This window comes from Eumetopias jubatus, unplaced genomic scaffold (assembly GCF_037043125.1).
Source record: "Eumetopias jubatus isolate StellerSeaLion01/CBP00866 unplaced genomic scaffold, mEumJub1_p1.0 scaffold_5, whole genome shotgun sequence".
Taxonomy (NCBI): domain Eukaryota; kingdom Metazoa; phylum Chordata; class Mammalia; order Carnivora; family Otariidae; genus Eumetopias; species Eumetopias jubatus.
The window spans coordinates 33,610,436-33,631,706 of NW_028274811.1; the positions used below are offsets into that span (position 1 = coordinate 33,610,436).

General features: G+C 47.1%; 3 protein-coding genes across 3 annotated transcripts; 2 read left to right on the plus strand and 1 right to left on the minus strand.

Annotated features, from left to right (window-relative positions):
- The first annotated feature begins 421 nt into the window (after positions 1 to 421).
- On the plus strand, positions 422 to 6,082 carry TMCO6 (transmembrane and coiled-coil domains 6). Its single transcript, XM_028103508.2, has 12 exons — positions 422 to 595; positions 782 to 894; positions 2,781 to 2,896; positions 3,000 to 3,183; positions 3,435 to 3,539; positions 3,717 to 3,802; positions 4,031 to 4,147; positions 4,352 to 4,463; positions 4,576 to 4,762; positions 4,916 to 5,010; positions 5,402 to 5,569; positions 5,816 to 6,082. The coding sequence occupies exons 1-12, from the start codon at positions 511 to 513 to the stop codon at positions 5,927 to 5,929; spliced, it is 1,482 nt and encodes a 493-aa protein (XP_027959309.1). The 5' UTR covers positions 422 to 510; the 3' UTR covers positions 5,930 to 6,082.
- A 66-nt stretch (positions 6,083 to 6,148) lies between these two features.
- On the minus strand, positions 6,149 to 8,323 carry NDUFA2 (NADH:ubiquinone oxidoreductase subunit A2). Its single transcript, XM_028103512.2, has 3 exons — positions 8,180 to 8,323; positions 7,951 to 8,057; positions 6,149 to 6,354 (listed from the first exon to the last, which is right to left on the minus strand). Exons 1-3 carry the CDS (start codon positions 8,278 to 8,280, stop codon positions 6,263 to 6,265), a joined length of 300 nt encoding a protein of 99 aa, XP_027959313.1. The 5' UTR covers positions 8,281 to 8,323; the 3' UTR covers positions 6,149 to 6,262.
- A 128-nt stretch (positions 8,324 to 8,451) lies between these two features.
- On the plus strand, positions 8,452 to 20,832 carry IK (IK cytokine). The gene is made up of 20 exons (XM_028103507.2): positions 8,452 to 8,611; positions 9,165 to 9,231; positions 11,109 to 11,201; positions 11,693 to 11,752; positions 12,807 to 12,974; positions 13,130 to 13,244; positions 13,690 to 13,760; positions 13,857 to 13,903; positions 14,753 to 14,916; positions 16,447 to 16,555; positions 16,905 to 16,944; positions 17,102 to 17,321; positions 17,575 to 17,593; positions 18,274 to 18,352; positions 18,635 to 18,715; positions 18,974 to 19,031; positions 19,975 to 20,063; positions 20,249 to 20,357; positions 20,530 to 20,564; positions 20,652 to 20,832. The coding sequence occupies exons 1-20, from the start codon at positions 8,596 to 8,598 to the stop codon at positions 20,677 to 20,679; spliced, it is 1,668 nt and encodes a 555-aa protein (XP_027959308.1). The 5' UTR covers positions 8,452 to 8,595; the 3' UTR covers positions 20,680 to 20,832.
- The last annotated feature ends 439 nt before the right edge of the window (positions 20,833 to 21,271 follow it).

The following is a 21,271-nucleotide window of genomic DNA, read 5'->3' on the forward strand; positions in this document are numbered from 1 at the left end:
TCTTCCTAGAACTCGGGGTAGTTTTTGAATGTTCGTCTAGGGTGTGTTAAGTGTGGGGAGGTTGTATTTGTTGAACGGAAGGTGACGCACCGGCAGTCCGGGTCGAGGTGGAGTATCTTTCCTGGAATCGGGAAAGAGAAAGAATTGGGAAGGAGAAATACCAATCAGAGGCAGAGCGGGTGCTGCGACCCAGGCGCTCCGTTGCCCAGGTCCTACCCAGCCTCTAGCTTTCGCCCCGCCCCTCCCTGCCCTTGCCCGGCCCGCCCGTCCCTGCCCTTGCCCCGCCCGTCCCTGCCCTTGCCCCGCCCCTCCTACCCTTGCCCCACCCCATTCTACTCTCCCTTCGCCCCGCCCCTCCTTCGGCCCGGCCGCCTTCATTTTGCACTGTGCTCCGCCCACTCGGACCTCCTTTTCCGCCCTGCGCTGCGGCTGCGCGGTCCGTGCCGCCTTCTAGGCTTAGGGACCAGCTTCCTGGCTCTGGGCTCCTTGCGAATTTTCTCCAGCTCCGCCATGTGGAGCGGACGGCAGGGCCGCCTCAGGCCGGTGGGCTGCGTAGTGGAGGAGCTACGGTGCCGCCGGCGGGAGCGGGAGGCAGGTGCGGGAGGGCAAGGGAGACGGGAAGATGCCGGCGGGGGCACTGTAGCTCCTCCACTACCGAGGAATGGTGTGGTATAGCGGGTAGCATGGCGGTCGGGGATAGGATGAGGAGGCCCCCGGGTGGCAGACGGGATTCAAGGTGCTAGATGCCCTTCCTACGTTCAGCCGTCTCTTTTGCCCCCAGCACTGAGGAAGGCGCGGAGGGAGCAGCAGTTGGTCAGTAAGAGGCTGCTGAGAGACGACGTCCTGGAGGAAGTCGAAGGGGGGTGTGTGGCCAAGATCCTCGGGGAAGCTGAGGTGAGGTGACCGGGTGCTCGGTGAGTTGTTCTACGCCGACTGGCGCCAAATTCCTTTTGAGCTCGGCGCCAAACCTGAACGCGGCCCCTTCAGTACCTCCATCCATCCGGTGGGCCAAGCCAGAAACTGGGAAATCATCCTCGAGAACTCTGTCCCTCATCCCCACATCAGGACATCAAGTCCTAGCCCTTTTTTCACCCCCTAAAGAGCTCTGGTGAGCATCGCGGCTACCACCATCCTCTTCTCCGTGTACTCACAGTAGCCTTCTAACAGGTCATTTGCATCTTGCTTGCCGCCTTCAAGTTCATTCTCCATACATCAGTCAGATGTCTCTTAAAAATCCAAAATCTGGGGCGCCTGGGTGGCTTGGTTAAGGGTCTGATTCTTGGGTTTGGCTCAGGTCATGATCTCCGGGTGGTGAGATCCAGCCCTTCGTTGGGCTTCGTGGTCAGCATGGAGTCTGCTTGAGATTCTCTCCCTCTCCTTCTGTCCCTCTCCTCTGTGTGAGCTCTCTTTCTCTCTAAAATAAATAAATCTTTGGGGCACCTGGGTGACTCAGTCAGTTAGACGTCTGCCTTGGGCTGGGGTCGTGATCCCAGGGTCCTGGGATCGAGTCCCTTATCCGGCCCCCTGCTCAGCCGGCAGCCTGCTTCTCCCTATCCCTCTGCTACTCCCCCTTCTTGTGCTGTTTCTCTCTCTCTCTCAAATAAATAAAATCTTAAAAATATATAAATCTTAAATAAAAATTCAAAATCCTTCTTTCCTAGATGAATGGTCTAACGTTTGCCTAGCTCCAACCTTGCCAGTTTACTCATCTTAACCAAAATTCTCCCTTTTCAGTTTTTGAAGGAATATACTAGGCTCTTTTCTGTCTCAAGGCCTTTACATTTGCTACATGTAAAAGTGGGTCCCTTTTAGTATTCTCTCTTGACAGCCTGTTTGCATACTAATTGCTTGTTTATCGTTTCTCCAACTAGACTTTAAATGCATGGGAATCTAGACCCTATCTTCTTTGTTGTCATTGAAAAGTCAGATGCCCTATAGTATCTGACATATAGTAGATGGTCATTATTTATTGAATAAGTGAATGACATGATTAGTTTTAGCTGATTTATTCATTCAGCAAGCATTGGGCATCCCCTTTGTTTATAATGTCATGTGTTGTTTACAGAAGCACTCATGCCTACGTTATACCATTGGTTCGTTGGTTCATTGTGTGCTTGCTTTATGCCAAGACACTGTGCTGGGGACTGAGGTACACAAAGATGAGGAGAGTCCCTTTCTGTGTGGTACTTGAAGCAGCCCAGTGAAGAAGACAGGCGTGCTACCACCTCTCATGAAGGAAACATGAGGCACAATAGGAACCTCTAAGTCTGAAAGGAAGCCAGAAAGAACTTACTTCCCAGAGGCAGTAACAGGAACAGAAATCTGAAGGGAGCGGAGGACCTGGGGAGGGTGTCCCAGGCAGAAGGAATAGATTGTGCAAAAGCTTGGAAGCATTGAAAGACAAGTCCTGTTTTGCTGGGTGGTGGTGGAGCATAGGTTGCACGGGGACAATGGCTAGAGGGGTAGGTTGTGGCTGAAAGACTTAAATGTTACCTTTGAAATAACTGTAAGAAGCCGGGAAATACGTTATTCCCATTTTTCAGGTGAAAAACTGAGGTTTAGGTTCCTTGTAAGTGGCAGGGCTGGTATTAAACCCAGTTCTGATTCCCTCTTCTGTCTACTGCAAGACTGATGCTTATTAGCCATATTAGCGGGAATGACAAGTTCTAGGGACGGTGGAACATTAGAGTGCTCACAGGTGAAGTGGGCAGAGTAGGACTCACGCTTGCTTTCTGGCAACTTTGTGTTGCCATCGCTCCTCTCCCTGCCCTGCACTCCAGATCCAACAGTTCCTCCGGTTAGCGCAACGAGGGACAGAGGAAAAGGAGAGAGAGAGGGCTCTGGTCAGCCTTCGTCGAGGCTTGCAGCACCCTGAGACGCAGCAGACCTTCATCTGGTCAGTATGGGTGGTGCGTGGGGCCTGGGCCTCTGAGGGATGGACAGGAGTGTGGAGGCGATGGGCCAGAGGCTGAGCAGGGCTCTGGTACTCACTCATGTAGGCTGGAGGGCAGCATTCGGACCTTGGTCGGGCTTCTGACCAGCAGCCAAGCCCTGTTGCAGCTAGAGGCCGCTCGGTGCCTTCATGAGCTCTCTCATTCTGAGCAGTCTGCGGTGGCTGAGGCCTGCCTGCCAGCCACTTCATACCTTCTCACCTACCTCTCCGGTCACAGCTCAGACTTTATAGTAAGCCCTGCCCCTTCCTACCTTGTTTTTGGCTTGGGTTTAAATATTGTGCTTTTGGGTCTAGTTTGAGCTGGCACGTAGGGGTTAGAAGAAAATTTGTTTCCCCTGATGTCCATAGCCGTACATATGCCCATCATCTTCCACTCCCTTTTGCCCAGAGCTCAAGGGCAAGACTGTTCATCCTCTGCACTCCCACCCCCACCCTAGCCTGAGACAGGCCATGCCCCGTGCTTTTGTTGTCCCACTCTCAGGAGCTCTGTCTGTATACACTGGGTAACCTGATTGTGGAGAGTGAGGCTGTGAGAAGGCAGCTCCTGCCACAGGGCATTGTTCCAGCTTTGGCTGCCTGCATCCAGGTGAGCATCCATCCACTTTCTCCCTCCTTGGGCAGCCCTCCCCTGTCTTCTCTCTACATGGCCCCCCTGCTTTGTTTAGGCAGCTCCAGCCTCTGCCCTGTGCTAAGGGGTTGAAAGTCACAGGAAATCTTAATGACCCAGCTTCCAGAGTCAGATCTCCACCCTGTCTACTTCTAGTCCCCCCATCTGACTGTGCTGGAAGCCCTTGGATATGCCTTGTCCCAGCTCCTGCAGGCTAAGGAAGCTCCAGAGATGATCATCCCGTAAGTAAAATTGTGTCTGCAGATGTGGAGGCAAGTGTGACCTACTTGGTGATGTAGCCCCTGGACACCTGATTGAGTTTTGTTTCCAAAACTTGCACATTTTGGCTTGATGTGTCCGGCTGGCAAGAGCTTTGGATTTGGATACTTTCCCACCTGCTGTTAGGGTTTGGGAAGAATGACTGACATCTTGCCTTCTGTGGTTCCAACTCACAACTCTCCTGTTGGCAGCTCTGTCTTGGGCTCCACTCTCCCCCAGCATATCCTGCGACTGTTGCAACCTGGCCCAAAGCTGAACCTTGGGGTCGCTGTGGAGTTTGCTTGGTGCCTGCACTACATCATCTGCAGGTAACATAGACCATTTGCAAAAGTGCCACAGACTTGCCTTGGGGCTCCTTCTAGACATGGGCTTTTGAACTTTGGTTTCTAGAATTGCAGTGAGTTTTCTTCCTTCTTCTCTGCTTGGATCCCAGGAAACCCAGCAATCTAGGCCATTTGCCATCCCAAAGGTGGGGTTGACTGAGTAGTGACTACTTGCTTTTTATTGCCTAGCCAGGTCAACAATGCCCTGCTTATCTACCATGGGGGTCTGTCCACTCTGGGGCTGCTGCTGCTGGATGTGGCTGGGGCTGTCCAGAGAACTGAGGATGCAGGACTGGAGTTGGTAGGTGGAGGACAGGTCAAGATCTGGGCTACCTTTCTTCTTACTTTGCATCTCCTCCAGTACGTAGGTAACCCCTTCCTTCTTATACTGTACTCCCACCTTGTCTTTGCAGCTGGCATGCCCTGTGCTTCGGTGTCTAAGCAACTTGCTAACAGAAGCAGCGGTGGAGGTTGGGGGAGGGCCAAATCAGCTCGAAGATGAGCGTGTTGTGGCGGCCTTATTTATCCTTCTGCAGTTCTTCCTCCAGAAACAGCCCAGCCTACTTCCTGAGGGCCTCTGGCTCCTTAACAACCTCACTGGTATGTACCATAATGTGCCTAGGCCTAGACCTTTAAATTCTGGGTATGCTTCCTCACTGCCTGGGCTGAAGTGGGTAGGATTGGGGCTGGGGTGGGGGGAGGCAGGTTCAGGCCCCAGTTTGAGGGACTTCATCCTCATATTTTCCCTTCCAGCGAATAGTTCTAGTTTCTGTACTTCCTTGCTCTCCATGGATCTGATCGAGCCCCTCTTGCAGTTGCTGCCAGTTTCTAATGTGGTGAGCGTATTGGTAGGTATTGGGGTCACTTAAGTCCAGGATCTGATGGCCAAAGTAAAAACACTGGGAGCAGGCCTTTGCACTCAGAAGTACCCTTACCTGAGGACTGGCAGGTGGTGTGGTATGGATGGCTTCAGGGCCAGACCAGTCTAGGTGTGAATCCCTAACTGTTTTACTAGTTACTAACCTTGGGCAGATCAGCTTATCACCTTGAACTTTAGTTTCCTCATGTATAATTTGAGAATAGCAGTGCTACCCGAGGGTAGCTGTGGAATTATAAAACATGCGTCAAGTGCTTGGCACAGTGCCTGACCATTTGATCAGCGCTCCATATATTTTAGCTCTATCATTAGTCTTCAGTTTTCATCCTTTGTGGGGACTGTGTATACATGTCTCTCTGCAGGTGCTCACGGTTCTGTGCAATGTGGCTGAGAAGGGTCCTGCTTACTGCCAACATCTGTGGCCAGGGCCCTTGCTCCCCTGCTTGATGGGCACGCTAGCGTCCTCTGATACTGAAGTAGTAGGCCAGAGTTTAGAGCTGCTGCAATTGCTGTTCCTCTATCGGCCAGAGGTGAGTTTTGGCCCTGGTACCCCTGTTCTGAGGTCTCTAGTCTCACCATGGCCCCTTCCCTTCCCATCCTATCTATAGTCACTTCTCTGGGCCTGGCAAGCCTGTGTGGACTCCAGGTCAGAAATTCCTGCCTCTTGTTGGGAAGGCACACTTCCAAATAGAGGTGGGCTAACCTGTAAGGCTATGGGAATCAAGTGTTGGGTTACAGGGACCTAGGTGTTGAATCCTTTTCTTTGCTGCCCTCAGGCTGTGGAGGCGTTTCTGCAGCAATCAGGGCTGCAGGTCCTCGAACAGCATCAGGAGGAGGCACAGCTCCAGGATCGTGTGCGTGCTCTCCAGAAGACAGCTCTTCACAGGTGATCTGGCTTCTTGATGCCACTCATTCAGCTCATCACCTCCCCCTACCCCCTCAACTTCCTTGCCCCTGGATCCCCTTTTGAGGATTTAGAACCATGACATCTCATGTTCTCTGCTCCTGTGTTGGGGACAGAATAAAGTTTTATTTTTATATTATACTGCTTTGCCTCAGTGGTTGCACGATGGGGTGGAGGGTAAAATGAGGACAAGAACATCCAGAGATGGCATTTTTCGGCACAAGCTTTATAAAGAACAGAAGAACACTTTTTTCACATTGTACTCAGTCCTAGAGAGCCCAAGCTGTGGGGCTGTTGCTCTTAGCAATCAGTGGAGGCTTCAGGCTTTGCCACTTAGCACATTCTCCACAGCTCTGGTTACCTGATCAGCACTGAAGTTGTTCAAAGAGACATTCTTCTCTTGGCCAAATGCTGAGGAGAGAGAAAGGTGACTAAATATCTAGTATGTGGGGCTACCAAAATATTAATAAAAGGTCTTTGTCTTCAACTTACAGTCTTGTTAGGATGAGAAAAGTAGTATAGAAATATGACCAAGGTGTATTTGGGATACCTAGAATTTATCCAGGGGTTCTCAAACACATCTAGGGAGCCCAGGACCAACTAGAATTCTGGCTGATTCTGGGTGGCCACGATGGGAAGGAAGATGTTTCAGGGAAGTTTTTAGGGGCCTGGTAAGGTATTTATTATTAGCCACTATGAACAGTGCTTTGCATGGGCCTAGCCTTGGCTGGGTGCCAATTCTGTGGCTCCTATATAGTTCTAGTATAATACACTAAAGTAATTTGTGTCCATCTCCTCTAGTCTACTGGCTTTTTCCTCCTCTAAATTTTTAATGCATACTGCAGCTATCCACTGTTAGAACCAGTCTACCTTAGGTCTGACTTTTTTTTTTTTTTAAGATTTCATTTTATTTATTTATTTGAGAGAGAAAGCACAAGAAGGGGTAGGGTCAGAGGGAGAAGCAGACTCCCTGCCGAGCAGGGAGCCCGATGCGGGACTCGATCCTAGGACTCCAGGGTCATGACCTGAGCGGAAGGCTGTCGCTTAACCAACTGAGCCACCCAGGTGCCCAGATATGACTTATTTTCTCCCTGCCCCGACATTCCTAGAGGAAGGCTTATGTGTCAAGCAACATGACCATAATTTTCAGATTGTGGTAAACTTAGAGAATATAAAAAGCAGCTAAGCGCAATGTTTCATAATTTGTCAGGGAATGCCTTATTAAGGAAGTGATATATAATTTCAGACCTGAATAACAACAACGTGAATTCTAACCAGCTATCCATGAAAATCTGGTAGAAGTGCACCCTAGAAAGGGCGGGACAGGTGTAAAGGCTAAACCCTGTTGTATCCTACTACATAATCTTAGGTATGTTCCATAAAATAATTTTTTTTAGGTAAGCTCTATGCCCAACATGGGGCTTGAACTCATGACTGGGAGATCAAGAGCTGGATGCTCTACTGATTGAACCAGCCCGTGCCCATTCCATAAAATTTTTGATTCACCTTTCTAACCTTTACTATGAGAAAAGAAAAGAATCCACCCCCTCATATAATTAATGAAGATTAAATGAGATGTAGGCAAGGAAGTACTCAACGCAGATCCTAGCATTAAGTGCTCCACAGAGTCATTATCATATGCTTGTATTATTGAGATTCTCAGACTACCCGAAATGGCACTACCCACATGTCATGTGTAAGGACCGACTTCGATGGGAATTGACGAGCATCTCTTCCCCATCTGAACCCTGTTCTGAATTACGAAACCGACAGCTCCTGGTCCCTATGCAGGACAGGGCCTGCCTCCACATTGGTATTACTCGAGACACCAGCATTCTACAGCCCCGCGAATATAAGTTTATCCGAAACAACGTCAACAGCAAGGCCGAAGTCCGAGTTCCAAGTTCCAGTCTCCCTATAGGTTTTTGTGTGACCCTGGATGGCCCTTTCTCTTCTCCTACCCTTGTTTTCCTACTGGGGTCCCAGACCGCCCGCTTCCCCGCTCACCGTAGCGGGCCCAGAGTTTGGGCTGCACATCAGAACACTCGCGGATTAGGATGGGCAGGCCAGGGTTCGCCTTCTTCAGCTCCACATAGTGTTTCTCGATGAATTCCCTATTGGGCAGGAGAAAAAGCCGTGCGTGCTGTCTACGCCCGGGCCTCCCCAAACACCCGGGAGGCAGGGGTCATGACCTGGGCGCCCTGAAGCCTACCGGCCCTACCACCTTGCGCCTCACCTGACGCCTTGGCTGCCGGGCGAGCGCTGGCACAAGTGGACGCGAATCTCACGTAGGCCAAGTTTGGCCCCGATTCCGCGACTCGCTGCGGCAGCCGCCATCTCCGCTGGTGCCTAACTCCCCGCCCTAGGACTTCCGGCCAAGGTCTCCAAGCCGACCAATCGCGGCCCCTCCTGTTCCCGCGATAGTTGGAACACGTGAGGGGGCGGGGCAAAGTTTAGCCAATGCCTTAAAAACATTGCAGAGGGCGCGGTCCCTTTTTTTTTCTTTTCTCGGTGAACGGGCGGTACCCGACGGGCTACGGAGCGCAAAGCACTGTGGGCTTGTTCCTGAGGTGCATCGTGGGAAAAATCTTGTCCCGGCTGTGTTGTCTCTGGAGCTTCGGTCCCTGCCGGCGTTGAAACACCGCAGACAAAATGCCAGAGCGAGACAGTAAGGCTCGGGTCATTTGTCCTTCTTTAGCTGCAGGACTTGGGACACTTGGGCGCGTTGTTTTTGCTTCAGAGTTTAAGCTCTGTGTGGTGGTGTGATGCTGGAATCTGGCGAAGCCATTTGGTCTCGAATGAAGCCGGGGCAGCTCCGGACTATTGTTTCTAAGCTTTGTCCTGCCCCAAGTGACGCCGCTTGTGTTTTGTCTGTGAACTCCCCCTTACCGCCAGCACTTAATCTTGGGTTGTGCCAGTTTATCTTACTCGCAGTATCTTGGATGTCATTTTCCGGAAGTGTTTGCTGATCCTCCAGCGCGGGTTTAGGGGCCCCCTCTCTGCACCAACAGCTCCTTGTATTTTCTCACTTGGGCACTTATTACTTTGTACGGTCACTGTCGCTGTTTCTGCCTTGTCACTAGAATATGAGCAGTTTGACGTGAAAACGTCAGTATTGTTCGCTAATATAGCCCCAACTTTTGCACATGCACAGGAACTGACACGAAAGAGATTGATTAAATTAATGCCAATTCTTTTTTTTTTTTTTTTTTTTTTTAAAGGTGAGCCTTTCTCCAACCCTTTGGCTCCAGATGGCCACGATGTGGATGATCCTCACTCCTTCCACCAGTGGGTATTTCAGTATAGGACTACGGGCATGAACTGGGGGATGAATAGAGTGGTGTGGGAATGGTGAAGGAATTCTAAATGTCTTGTCAACAAGGATGGTGAAAAAAATTGTACCACTTGCCCCTTTATCTCTAAACTTTAGCTGGATTAGGTCAACTGCATGAGAGTATTAGAGGGGAAGTTCTGGATGGGAGGGTGCTAGTTCTTAATGTTTAATTATACATGATACAGGAATTGATTCTTGTAGAAAATTAAAGTAGAAGTAAGGGTAATGTTCTTTTTTGATAACATCCCCAGTTCCAGTCCCTTTCTTAGAGGTAACCACTGTTCCTTTTTTACATGTGTCTTTTTTTCCTACTTTTTAAAAAATCCATTTATATACATACATGTATGTCTGACGAAGATATGTGATTATTTTGTAAGTTGAAGTATTAAAATTAAATGGCATTGTATTGTATATTTATATCGTTTTGACACTTTTTATTTTCCCCACTCATTGTCTTGGAGATTATTTTCATGGTAGTGGCAAGGACTCCCTCTTTTTTTTTTTTAAGATCTATTTCAGAGAGAGAAGTTAAGAATGCGTGAGCAGCGGGGAGGGGCAGAGAGAGAGGGGAAGTAGACTCGCCACTGAGAGGAGCCTGGTGCAGGCTTGATGTGCTGCACCTTGATCTCTGGACCTGGAGATCACCACCTGAGCCAAAACCAAGAGTCAAACACTCAACTGACTGAGTCACCCAGGTACCCCAAGGACCTCTTCCTTGATTAGACTTTCATCAGGCTTCTTTGGGGTCCATTTTTGAGTAGGCCTTTTGGGTTCAGTTTTAGCAAAGAATGCTCCTAAGCCGTTTTATGGAGAGTCCCCTTAAGTAATCAAGTAGATCAGTCAAGCTCCTTTTTCCCCACCCTTGATGGCTAACCAGGTTCCTCTTAGTAATTTTTTTATAAATCCCCAGTTGTCCCAGTTTATTTTCAGAGTTGAGTTTCAAACCTTCTTCCCTTTTGCACTAGTCTTTATTCCTATTACAGTAATCTTGAACAGTGTCTTCCTTGGAACACTTAGCAGGATTCTTTGCTAAAACTGGGCACAGCAGGCCAAGGAAGAGACTCAGTCAGAAGAGGGCTCAAAGGGGCCTGACTAAAGTTAGGTCAAAGAGTGAGTCTTTGTCACTGTACTGACTAAAATTATCTCTTGTACCATCATTGCTGTCTGCCGCACATTTGGGAAACACTGTCACAATCTAGTCTCTAGTTAATGGCCACTTAGGTTGTTTCCAAGTTTTTATTACTTTCAAAGCTGAAATTGAGGGGTGCCTGGGTGGCTCAGTCAGTTAGGCATCTGCATTTGGCTCAGGTCGTGATCCTAGGGTCCTGGGATCAAGCCCCACGTTGGGCTCTTTGCTCACTGGAGAGCCTGCTTTTCCCGCTCCCTCTGTCTGCTGCTCTTCCTGTTTGTGCACACACGCTCTCTCTCTCTCTCTCTCTGTCAAGAAAATAAAATCTTAAAAAAGATAAGCTGAAATTGAACCGTTTTTACATGCTTTTTATACATTTATGCCAGTAATTAACAAAGCTAAATATAGGTGAGCGGAGTTGCTAGGTCATAGGATATATGCACTTAAATTTTGATACAGCGAAATTGCCTTCACATTGGCTATACTGACTTACGTTCCCTTCGGCAGAATATTCACTTTACAGATTCTCACACATACTTGATTTATCAGACTTTATAATAGTCAACACTTTGATGCATTAAAAGTGGCATATTTTTGTTTTAATTTGTATTTTCCCGATTTCTGGTAAAGTTAACCATGTTTTTTACATATTCCTTTTCCAATTCTTACTGGGTACTAATTTTTAAAATCTTTGCCCTCTAGATCAAAACTCACCAATGAAGACTTCAGGAAACTTCTCATGACCCCAAGGGCTGCACCCACCTCTGCACCGCCCTCTAAGTCACGTCACCATGAGTAAGTTCTGGAGTCTTCCAACCTGTCTCCCATCTCTTTCCTACAGAAAATTACTGAACTAGACGTCATAGGAACTGGAAGGCTAGTTCTTTTTTTGAAGACTGTGATTCTGATTCTCTCTCGCTGGAGATTGAAGCTCCAGTGAAGACTAGGGCGTGCTAAGATTTCAGAGTATGTTCCACATACCCCTTGTACTACTAGAGTTGCTGCTAATGCTTAAATGGGCAGATTTCAGGGTCCATTCCAACCCTAGGGACTCAGATACTGAGGTAGATATTGGGGGATATAGAATTTTAATAGTGCTTCAGGTGGTTGTGGTGCTTTCTAAAGCTTAGAATCACTCAACTACAAATAGAGATCTGGATCTCTGCATGGTCGAAGCTTTTGCTTTGTTCCATATTCTAGGCTTTTCTTCAGTCCTCAAGGCCAGTTGTTGGGGTTTCTGGGGCTGTGGCAGTATTTTGCTATCAGTGAATTTCTTTTTCTTCTAGGATGCCAAGGGAGTACAATGAGGATGAAGACCCAGCTGCACGAAGGAGAAAAAAGAAAAGGTGAAGGAAGGATGGAAGAGTGTTGGATTGTAAGGTGGAGAGTGTTTTTTTGAAAGGAGTAGGGGCCAGTAGTTATGAGGCTGGAGATTGAGGTTTTCCTTTATTATCTTGAGGTTCTCTGCTTTAGTGGAGACGAGTGACAGGCAGAGTGGCAATTTAGGACTTTGGAGTCAGTGTGCAGTATTTTAATCTCATCTTTACCAGTTCTTAGCTGGATAGTCGTGGGCATATTGACTAACATTTCTAATCCCCAGTATTCTCATGGGTAGAACAGAGAGTGATTTCATAACTTTTATCAGGTTGTCATGAGGATCAACTGTGATAGTGCATGTAAACACCTAGCACCAGTGCCTGGCATACTGTAACCACCCAGTAAATCTTGTCTGCCGTTATCACCATCACCATCATCATTATTATTTATAAAATACTAAAATTTCTGGACCTGGTATTTTGCTGTTCCTCTCCTCTGGGGGAAGACCACCAAGGAATGATTTTCTTTTTCGAAAAAGATTTTATTTATTTTCACGAGAGAGAGAGCAAGAGCGCAAGAGCGTGCTCGAGCATGAGTTTGGGGGAGGGGCAGAGAGAGAAGCAGACTCCCTACCAAGTGGGGAGCCTAATTCGGGACTCGATTCGAGGATCCTGGAATCATGACCTGAGCTGAAGGCAGACTGAGCTTAACTGACTGAGCCACCCAGGGCCCCAGGAATGATTTTCAGTTGAAATTTAGAAGGTGATAAAAATTTAGATAACTTCCTGTTTGTCCTATAGAAAAGTCTCATACCTGTTAGAGACTCAGTGATACAGAGTTGGGTGGCATTGAAGAATTCTGAAGTGACAGATGGAATGTCCTGAGGTGGCATTGAAAGAATATATCTGTGAGCTGGAAGATGCTATAATTCTGATTTTGAGGACTATCCAGAGGTGGCCAGCAGTTCTATGAGGATATATATGAGCTTTCACCAGACAGTTGGATGAAACAGGCAGGAACAATTCTGCTGACCTTGGGATAGCAGCTGGTGAGCCTTACACATTTGTTTTTCTCTGGTCACAGTTATTATGCCAAGCTTCGTCAACAAGAAATTGAGAGAGAGAGAGAACTAGCAGAGAAGTACCGTGACCGTGCCAAGGAACGGCGAGATGGTGTCAACAAAGATTATGAGGAAACTGAGCTGATCAGTACCACAGCTAACTACAGGGCTGTGGGCCCCACTGCTGAAGCGTGAGTACCCAGGCAGCCAGGGCACGATTCCCTCAGCCTCCCAGAGTCCTACAGTCACAGTGTGAATTCCTCTTAACACTTTCTCCACTTTGGAGCCCAAGCTGAACTTGGCACTCACAAAGGACTATTCTGATGTGGCTTCTTTCATTGTACAGGGACAAATCAGCTGCAGAGAAGAGAAGACAGTTGATCCAGGAGTCCAAATTCTTGGGTGGTGACATGGAACACACCCATTTGGTGAAAGGCTTGGATTTTGCTCTGCTTCAAAAGGTGAGCCGTGGTGGGTAGGTAGAGAGTAATCCTAGAATGCTGAATCCTCTTGTATGGGCCTTTCAAGGTGAAGGAGGGAGACTGCTGTCAGCCCAGACGACATAGAAGGGCTAATGGTGGCTCTTGTTTAGGACTAATTGCTACTCATCCTTTAAATCTCAGCCTCAATTTTATTTTTGGGGGGGAAACCTTCCCTGATGACCCAGAGATGATTAAACCCCAATCATCACTTCCCACTTCTACCCTTGCATAGCTCTTTTATTTCACGTATCATAGTTATCACATTTTGTTTGTTGTCTCTTCTGCTGTAAGCTCCATTAGGGCAAGGACTATATTGTCTTGTTCAGTATTGAGTTCCTAGTTCCTGGCACAATGTGGTGGATTGGTGTTGGGTAAACATATGTAAAACGAATAGATGTCTAAATCCTACGTGCTTTCCTGTTAGGTACGAGCTGAGATTGCCAGCAAAGAGAAAGAAGAGGAGGAACTGATGGAAAAGCCCCAGAAGGAAACCAAGTACGTAAATACCGGGGAAAGCTTGAGGGTTCAGGAAAGTGGGACCTGAAGTAGGAACACATTTGGCAAAAAAGAAAATTTTTTCTGTCTTTTCAGGAAAGATGAGGATCCTGAGAACAAAATTGAATTTAAGACACGTTTGGGTAAGTACAGAATTTCTACACTAGCAGTTGTGCATTTTAGGTGAATTGTAGGGAATTTAATGCTTTGAGCAGAATACGCTTGCCCTTTCCCTCAAACTTCCTCTCTTTCTTGCACCCAGATTAGCTAGTTCTCTTAGAATACTCTGGCAGAACTTAGATGTGAATTTAGTCACTTCCTGTATGTTATTAATGTTTCCTCAGTTAGGTTGGAAGCTCTTGCAGATTGTGGCTTATGCATTAAGGAAGGTAGCTTATAGCTTATGTGTTAAAAAGAGGTAGGATGGTTGGTGATTAAAAGCTCAGAATTTGCAGTCAGAGACCTGGGTTTGAATCCTGGTGATGAAACCACACTAGGGATGTGGTATTAGGCAACTGACTTTGTCTATTTTCAAAAATAGCATTAATTCACCTTATGGGATTATCGGAGCAACAAAAAATAGTGTATGCAACATGCCTTTCACATTGAGCATGTAGCCTAGCCAGTTTTTCCATCACTGTCAATATCCCCTTAAACCTCATCCTTCTTCCCCACAGGGCCTAATTCAGTGTGAGGCCCATAGCACCCTTGAGAGGACAATGTAAAAGAGTGGATAGGTGCTCAGCCTTTGTAGTTAGACAGCCTAGGTCCCGGTCTTTATTCTTTTCTTAGTAGCTGTATGACTTCAGGTAAATCACATCACTCTCAGCTTTAGTATTCTGATCGGTTAAAAGGAGATAATAATGTGCACCTTCCAGGGCTCTTGTGAAGATTGAGGCCGTAGTATTTGGTGTGGGAGTAAGCACTTACTAAATGAAGCCGTTATTGTAGAAGCTTCTCAGCGGCTGTGCTTGCTCCTCTTCTTTTTGTAGGCCGCAACGTTTACCGCACGCTCTTTAGGAGCAAGGCGTATGAACGGAATGAGCTGTTCCTGCCAGGCCGCATGGCCTATGTGGTAGACCTGGATGATGAGTATGCTGACACGGACATCCCCACCACACTTATCCGCAGCAAAGCGGATTGCCCCACCATGGAGGTAAGTGATCCAAGTCCGGAGAGCTTGTCATGTGGGCCTCAAACCTGGGAATCAGCCTCCATTCTGCCCTGGGCCTCATCCACCACATTTAATCCATCACTAAGTCCTGTCCACTTTTTACTTTTTAAATTTCAGTTGAATCCCTTCACTTTTCTCTATCAGTAACATTCCAATTGAAGCCATCATGTCTTGCTGGAACTATTAAGAGGTGCTCCTGTTTTGTTTCCTCGCTTTCACTCTGGTTTCTCTCCAGTATTTTATTTTATTGTTTTATTGATTTAATTCATGTGCCATATAATATGCCTTTTGAAAATGTACAATTCAGTGCCTTTCAGTATAGTCATATGCAGCCATCACGCAATTTAAAAAAATTGTCATCCACCTCGCCCCACAAAAACTCTGTACTCTTTAGTCATAACCCTCACCATCCTCCTATCCCCCTTTCCATTGTGATTTTTACATATGGCCAGTGTGATCTTTTCAGCATGGGAATTTTTGTCTCACCACACTTGAGAAAGGTTCAATATTTCTTTTCTTTTTTTTTTTTTAAGGATGTTCATATATATATATATATATATATTTTTAAGATTGTATTTGTTTATTTGACAGAGAAAGAGAGACAGCGAGAGCAGGAGCACAAGCAGGGGGAGTGGGAGAGGGAGAAGCGGGCTTCCCGCCGAGCAGGGAGCCCGATGCGGGGCTCGATCCCAGGACCCTGGGACCACGACCTGAGCGGAAGGCAGCCGCTTAACGACTGAGCCACCCAGGCGCCCCTCAATATTTCTCATTATTAGGATAAAGAGTAAAATCTTTGTTGTGGCCTCTGAGCCCCTGCACCTTCTGGCCTTCTGAGCCACTTTTTCACCATGATTCCCTGTTTGTTCTCCAGTGAATCCCAGCTATCTAGAATGTGCTAGATTCACTTTCTTTCTTTTACTTTTTTTTTTTTTTTTTAGAGGGAGAGAGCATGAGCAGGGGTGGGAGGGGCTGAGGGAGAGAGTCTGGAGCAGGCTCCATGCCTATTTTGGAGCCCAACGTGGGGCTCAATCTCATGATCTTTAGATCATGACCTCAGGGGCACCTGGGTGGCTCAGTCGGTTAAGCGTCTGCCTTCAGCATGAGTTGTGATACCAAGATCCTGGGATCGAGTCCCACATTGGGCTCCCTGCTCAGCAGGGAGTCTGCTTCTCCCTCTGGCCCTCCCTCCGCTCATGCTCTCTCTCTCAAATAAATAAAATCTTAAAAAAATAAAAAAAAAAGATCATGACCTGAGCTGAAATCAAGAGTCAGGCGCCCAACCGACTGAGCCACCCAGGTGCCCCTAGATTCACTTTTGACCCAGACCTTTGTATATATCATTCTGTGTGCCTGGAATGTCCTATGATACCTCCTTTCCCTGTTTTTTACCTAGTTGATTGTAATTTATCCTTCAATTGGTTAACTGAGTGAGTGAATGAATGCATGAATGAATGAATGAATGACGAGATTCTTGCTCTATGGGATAATACCCTTGCTGCTTGGGGTTTTCAGGCCCAGACCACACTGACCACAAATGACATCGTGATCAGCAAGCTCACCCAGATCCTTTCCTACCTGCGGCAGGGTACCCGCAATAAGAAGCTCAAGAAGAAGGATAAAGGTAACCTGGAGGATTAGGAAGAGAAAGCTTAACTCTGGAGGGGCATCTGAGGGTGGAACCAAGGTTACCTGGAGCCTTCTATGTCTAGAACATTGGGAGGCTCCTGGGGAGCAGAAAAAAATGGGAGCAATGGAGCATTAACAAGGAGATGGTTACATCCCGGTTCTGTCTGCTTGACCTACAGAGGAAGCAGTGGTCAGCTTTGAGGCTTGAGGAGGGAGAGTATGGGGAGCTTTTGTTATCCCACCTTCTAAACAGATGTTTAAATGGTCATTCAGAGCTGGAGAGCATGGTTAGGCTGAGAGGGAATCAACTCAGGAATGTTTTCTTCACTGTTTTTGTATTTTAGGGAAGATGGAAGAGAAGAAACCCCCTGAGGCTGACATGAAGTATGTATCCTACCCCTGTCACCTGCTATGTGTGAGGAAAGGGCTGTGTTTCTTGTCTTTGGCATTTTGGGGAGGTCCTAATGTGAGAATCTGGAGAAATGGCCAAGGAAGATGGAAGTGTGTATGACTTGTCAGCTAGTGATCTCTGTTTTTCTAGTATATTTGAAGACATTGGGGATTATGTGCCATCCACAACCAAGACTCCTCGGGACAAGGAGCGGGAGAGATATCGGGAACGGGAGCGTGATCGGGAGAGAGAGAGAGACCGTGACCGAGAACGGGAGCGAGAACGAGATCGGGAGAGGGAGCGGGACCGAGAGAGAGAGGAAGAGAAGAAGAGGCACAGCTACTTTGAGAAGCCGAAAGTGGATGATGAGGTGAGATATGGCCCTCGTACAAAGTGGTGAAGCTGCCCATCTCTGCCTGCTCCGCCTGATACAGGATTTGTTTGTTATAGAGGTGCCTCAGGGCTCCATAGCAGCAACTGGGTCAACTAATCCAGGGTGGGAAGCATCCTGGAAATGAGGCAAGAAGTGGGTAGGGAAGTGATTCACAGATCAGTGAAGCAGGGGAGGGATGAGTGTGAATCCCTCATGGCCATACTCACTTCAGTTTCTGTTTTCTTTCCAGCCCATGGACGTTGACAAAGGTGGGTGATGGGTGAGACATCTTGCATTCGCTCTGGCAGTCTTGGGCTGAGAAACTGTCCTAGAGCTCAGAGCTGGCAAAGGTTGGGATTGTGGGACTTCCTGGTCTGAGTTCTCATTAAGATCCATGTCTTGCTCCATGGAATAGAAAGAAGATGAATCTGGAGTTAACTGCATCTTCCTGGGCAATGGCAGGGCATTTGCTCTGCTAGATACAGTTCCTCCAGCTGTGGGGTTCTGAAGATACGAGGGAGGTCAAACTGGCAGCATTCTGTGTACATAACCCCATCTCAACCAGAGTAGCTCATTATTTAAGGATTCATTTATTTTCAAGAGAGAGTGTGTGCGCACCCACATGAATGGGGGGAGGAGCCGAGGGATGGGGGAGAGAAAATCAAGCACACTTCCCACCAAGCTTGGAGCCTGACGCAGGGCTTGATCCTGTGACCTTAAGATCATGACCTGAGTGGAAACCAGGAACTGGCTGATCAACCGACTGAGCCACCCAGGTGCCCTGGAATACCTCGTCGTTATTAGTTGGAATTTGATTAAAATTTTGTTAGCTAAAAGTTTTTTCTTTTGCTTAAAAAAAGGACTTTATGAAAACAGGTTGGAAGTATGTGTGGGGAGCAGAGGTAAGTTCCTTGTTTCACAGTCTGAACAGAGTTCTCTTTTCCCCTAGGACCTGGATCTGCTAAGGAGTTGATCAAGTCGATCAATGAAAAGTTTGCTGGGTCAGCAGGCTGGGAAGGCACTGAATCATATCCTTTATTTCAATATGTTGTTGGATTCTAGAAAACTGTTGTCATGTTTTCTTTCTAATTCTACCTACTTCCCTGCTTCCCCACAACCCCCAGCCCCCACCCTGCTTCTTGCCTTTTATAGTGAATTTTGTCAGGAATGCAGTCATTATGACTTTCCCATTTCTCAGTGGACCCATTCAAGTCCTTAAAGAGTTTTCATTTTGGGGCTTCTAGCCCTTGGCCCTTCCTTCTTGAAGCTTTTCTGCTATAGGTAGAATTATTTTCTTTAACATAGCATATGCTGAAGAAGCCAGAGGACAAAAAGCAGCTGGGAGACTTCTTTGGAATGTCCAACAGCTATGCCGAGTGCTACCCAGCCACGTGTGTGAGACTGTTAAGGGAGGCTGGGATGACTGGAGAACAGGTTGTGGGGAGGGGGCTGAAGTGGCAGTTTGATTACCCGGGACCGAGGGGTACTTCTTACTTGGATGAACTATTCTTTCAGGCACTGAGTGGGAGGGCTCGGGTTGTGGGAGGGGGGTCATTTTTGGGCATATAGCATCTTAGTTGGGTAGGTTTCTAGATAAAGCATAGGGGTCTGGGTCTGCACCATCTGTTTAATTTGTTGCTTCTCTTTAGGATGGATGACATGGCTGTGGATAGTGATGAGGAGGTGGATTATAGCAAAATGGACCAGGTATGGTGTTGGAAGGACGGGTGGGGAGTCTTGGCAGTTACTCTTTGGCACATATCCTCCCCACTCCCAACAGATCTGTGTCTCATTTTCTGGGACTTAACCTTCTGTCAGCTACTAAGAGCAGCAGAATTGTGGAGTCATGGGAAGCTTAACTTTCAAAGTGTTTGTACAAAATGAAATGAGATAGGCCAAAAATAGATTTATTTTTATTTTCTACAAAGTGCCAGGCTTTGATTTCCATAGTAAGCAGTAAACAAGCCTTTAGTGTATAAATAGAAAGGGTAGAAGGAATTTCAGTGTTTAGAAAATAATTGAATTTTATTCTAGCCAGGATTGAAATACTCTTCTCTAGTCCTAAAAACAAAAGTACTCTAGAGGGACCTGGGTGGCTCAGTCAGTTAAGCAAAAGACTCTTGATTTCAGCTCAGGTCTTGATCTCAGGGTTATGAGTTCAAGTGCTGCGTTGGGCTCCATGCTGGGTGTGCAGCCTACTTAAAAAAACAACAACAATAACAACAAAAACTCTGACACATAGCACTATTAATGGTGAAGAAGTTTCATCTACTTTTTTCTTGTTTCTCTTTACTGCAATGGTTGAGCCTTGTTTAATTCCATCTTGGAGACTTGCTTAACCCTGGTTTTGCCATTTATTAGTTTTATGACCTTGCCAGTTTGTTTTACTGCTTATGCCCCTGTTTACTCATCAGGAGAGTGGAGAGGAATACGGTTCTCTTTTAATAGAGTTTGAGAGAATTAAATATGTGTTTAGTGTTCAGAACAATGCCCAGTACATAGTAAGTACATAGTAAGCATTTATTATTATTTATCAGGGTGGGATTTATGAATAATGAAACAGGATTGTGAGAGAACATGGCTTTAATAAGGGCTCAAATTGTTTCCATGACATTTCTTCCTTCCGTGTCCCCTTTCTGTCTTCCAACAGGGTAATAAGAAAGGACCCTTAGGCCGCTGGGACTTTGATACCCAGGAGGAATACAGCGAGTATATGAACAACAAGGAGGCTTTGCCCAAGTGAGTCAGTCCTAAATATGGCCAGGGAGTGAGGAGAGGGATGATGGTGGGGTGGGCTAGCCTTCACCAGGTTAGAGGGGATTCCTAAGCAGGTTCTTTAGTCACAGGGCCATCTGGAAACACGTTGGTACTGCTGTGCAACCTCTGGTGCCTTCTTTCCCCCAACTGTCCTTTATTTTTCTCAGAGCTGCATTCCAGTATGGCATCAAGATGTCTGAAGGGCGGAAAACCAGGCGCTTCAAGGAAACCAATGATAAGGCAGAGCTTGATCGCCAGTGGAAGAAGATTAGTGCAGTAAGTGAGATCACCCCTTGGGTGGACTTCAGCTGGGAGGAGACACTGGCCCACAGATGCAGGAACAGGCAGGGGGTTGGAGAGCCAAGGAAGTAGGAGAGAGGTCAGCGTGTTGCCTCAGGTGATCTTAGACTGACAGCGTACTGTTGAGTGTAACTGTTCTTTTTTGTAGATCATTGAGAAGAGGAAGAAGATGGAGGCTGATGGGTGAGCATCAGCATTCTTCTTCTGGGGCACTGTGGGAATTGCTTAGAGTATAGATCTTATGCTGACTCACTTCTCCTTCCATTGCAGAGTTGAAGTGAAAAGACCAAAATACTAATCTCCAGTTCCAAGTCCAAAAATATTCCCCACAAGGATGGGCTCACCAGTGCTTGCTTTCTACAATTCCCCAAATAGTTGCAAGGTCTCTTTGTGAATGTATATAAAATGTTATTGTATAATCATTTAGTTCCATTAAAGCTGGCTAATCTACCATCATGTCTTCTCTGTTTGAGCATCCTCCCTCCCGGGCCCCTGAAGCACTAAGAGGGCTACTAATTCCACTGATTGTGTAAAATGCCCATGCAGAAAAGTTAGCTTTCCTTGAGCTGTGGTTCTAGATTCCTAGACAGTAAGGATCCTAGCCAGGACGCCTAGTGGAGAACTAATGACCTCACTGATGGGCAAGAGGTAGATAGAGGAACGTAAGGATGGTTGGTCTCAAATGTCAGACTCATTCAGGCCCATTTGGGGGCCCACTTTTAGCACAGAGATTCCCTGGGAATTAGGGTCCACCCAGTGGGCTGCCAGTCTGATCCCAAGGTTGTGCAGGACTAGGCTGTAGGTGAAGACGGCTGATGAGAATCCCTTGGGGAACAAAAATGGATTTATGCCCTCCTGAGCGCTTTAGTAATTCTAAGCACAAATTGCTG

What these genes read in the sequence shown, in the direction of transcription:
- TMCO6 (XM_028103508.2), top strand. Translation starts at nt 511, where the DNA reads ATGTGGAGCGGACGGCAGGGCCGCCTCAGGCCGGTGGGCTGCGTAGTG. An exon ending in GTCACAGCTCAGACTTTATA is followed by an intron (nt 3,184 to 3,434) that starts GTAAGCCCTGCC and finishes TCCCACTCTCAG; the next exon opens with GAGCTCTGTCTGTATACACT. An exon ending in TGTTCCTCTATCGGCCAGAG is followed by an intron (nt 5,570 to 5,815) that starts GTGAGTTTTGGC and finishes TGCTGCCCTCAG; the next exon opens with GCTGTGGAGGCGTTTCTGCA.
- NDUFA2 (XM_028103512.2), bottom strand. Translation starts at nt 8,280, where the DNA reads ATGGCGGCTGCCGCAGCGAGTCGCGGAATCGGGGCCAAACTTGGCCTA. An exon ending in CCCGGCAGCCAAGGCGTCAG is followed by an intron (nt 8,058 to 8,179) that starts GTGAGGCGCAAG and finishes CCTGCCCAATAG; the next exon opens with GGAATTCATCGAGAAACACT. An exon ending in CAAACTCTGGGCCCGCTACG is followed by an intron (nt 6,355 to 7,950) that starts GTGAGCGGGGAA and finishes CTCTCTCCTCAG; the next exon opens with CATTTGGCCAAGAGAAGAAT.
- IK (XM_028103507.2), top strand. An exon ending in GCTCAAGAAGAAGGATAAAG is followed by an intron (nt 16,556 to 16,904) that starts GTAACCTGGAGG and finishes TTTGTATTTTAG; the next exon opens with GGAAGATGGAAGAGAAGAAA. An exon ending in GGCTGGGAAGGCACTGAATC is followed by an intron (nt 18,353 to 18,634) that starts ATATCCTTTATT and finishes AACATAGCATAT; the next exon opens with GCTGAAGAAGCCAGAGGACA.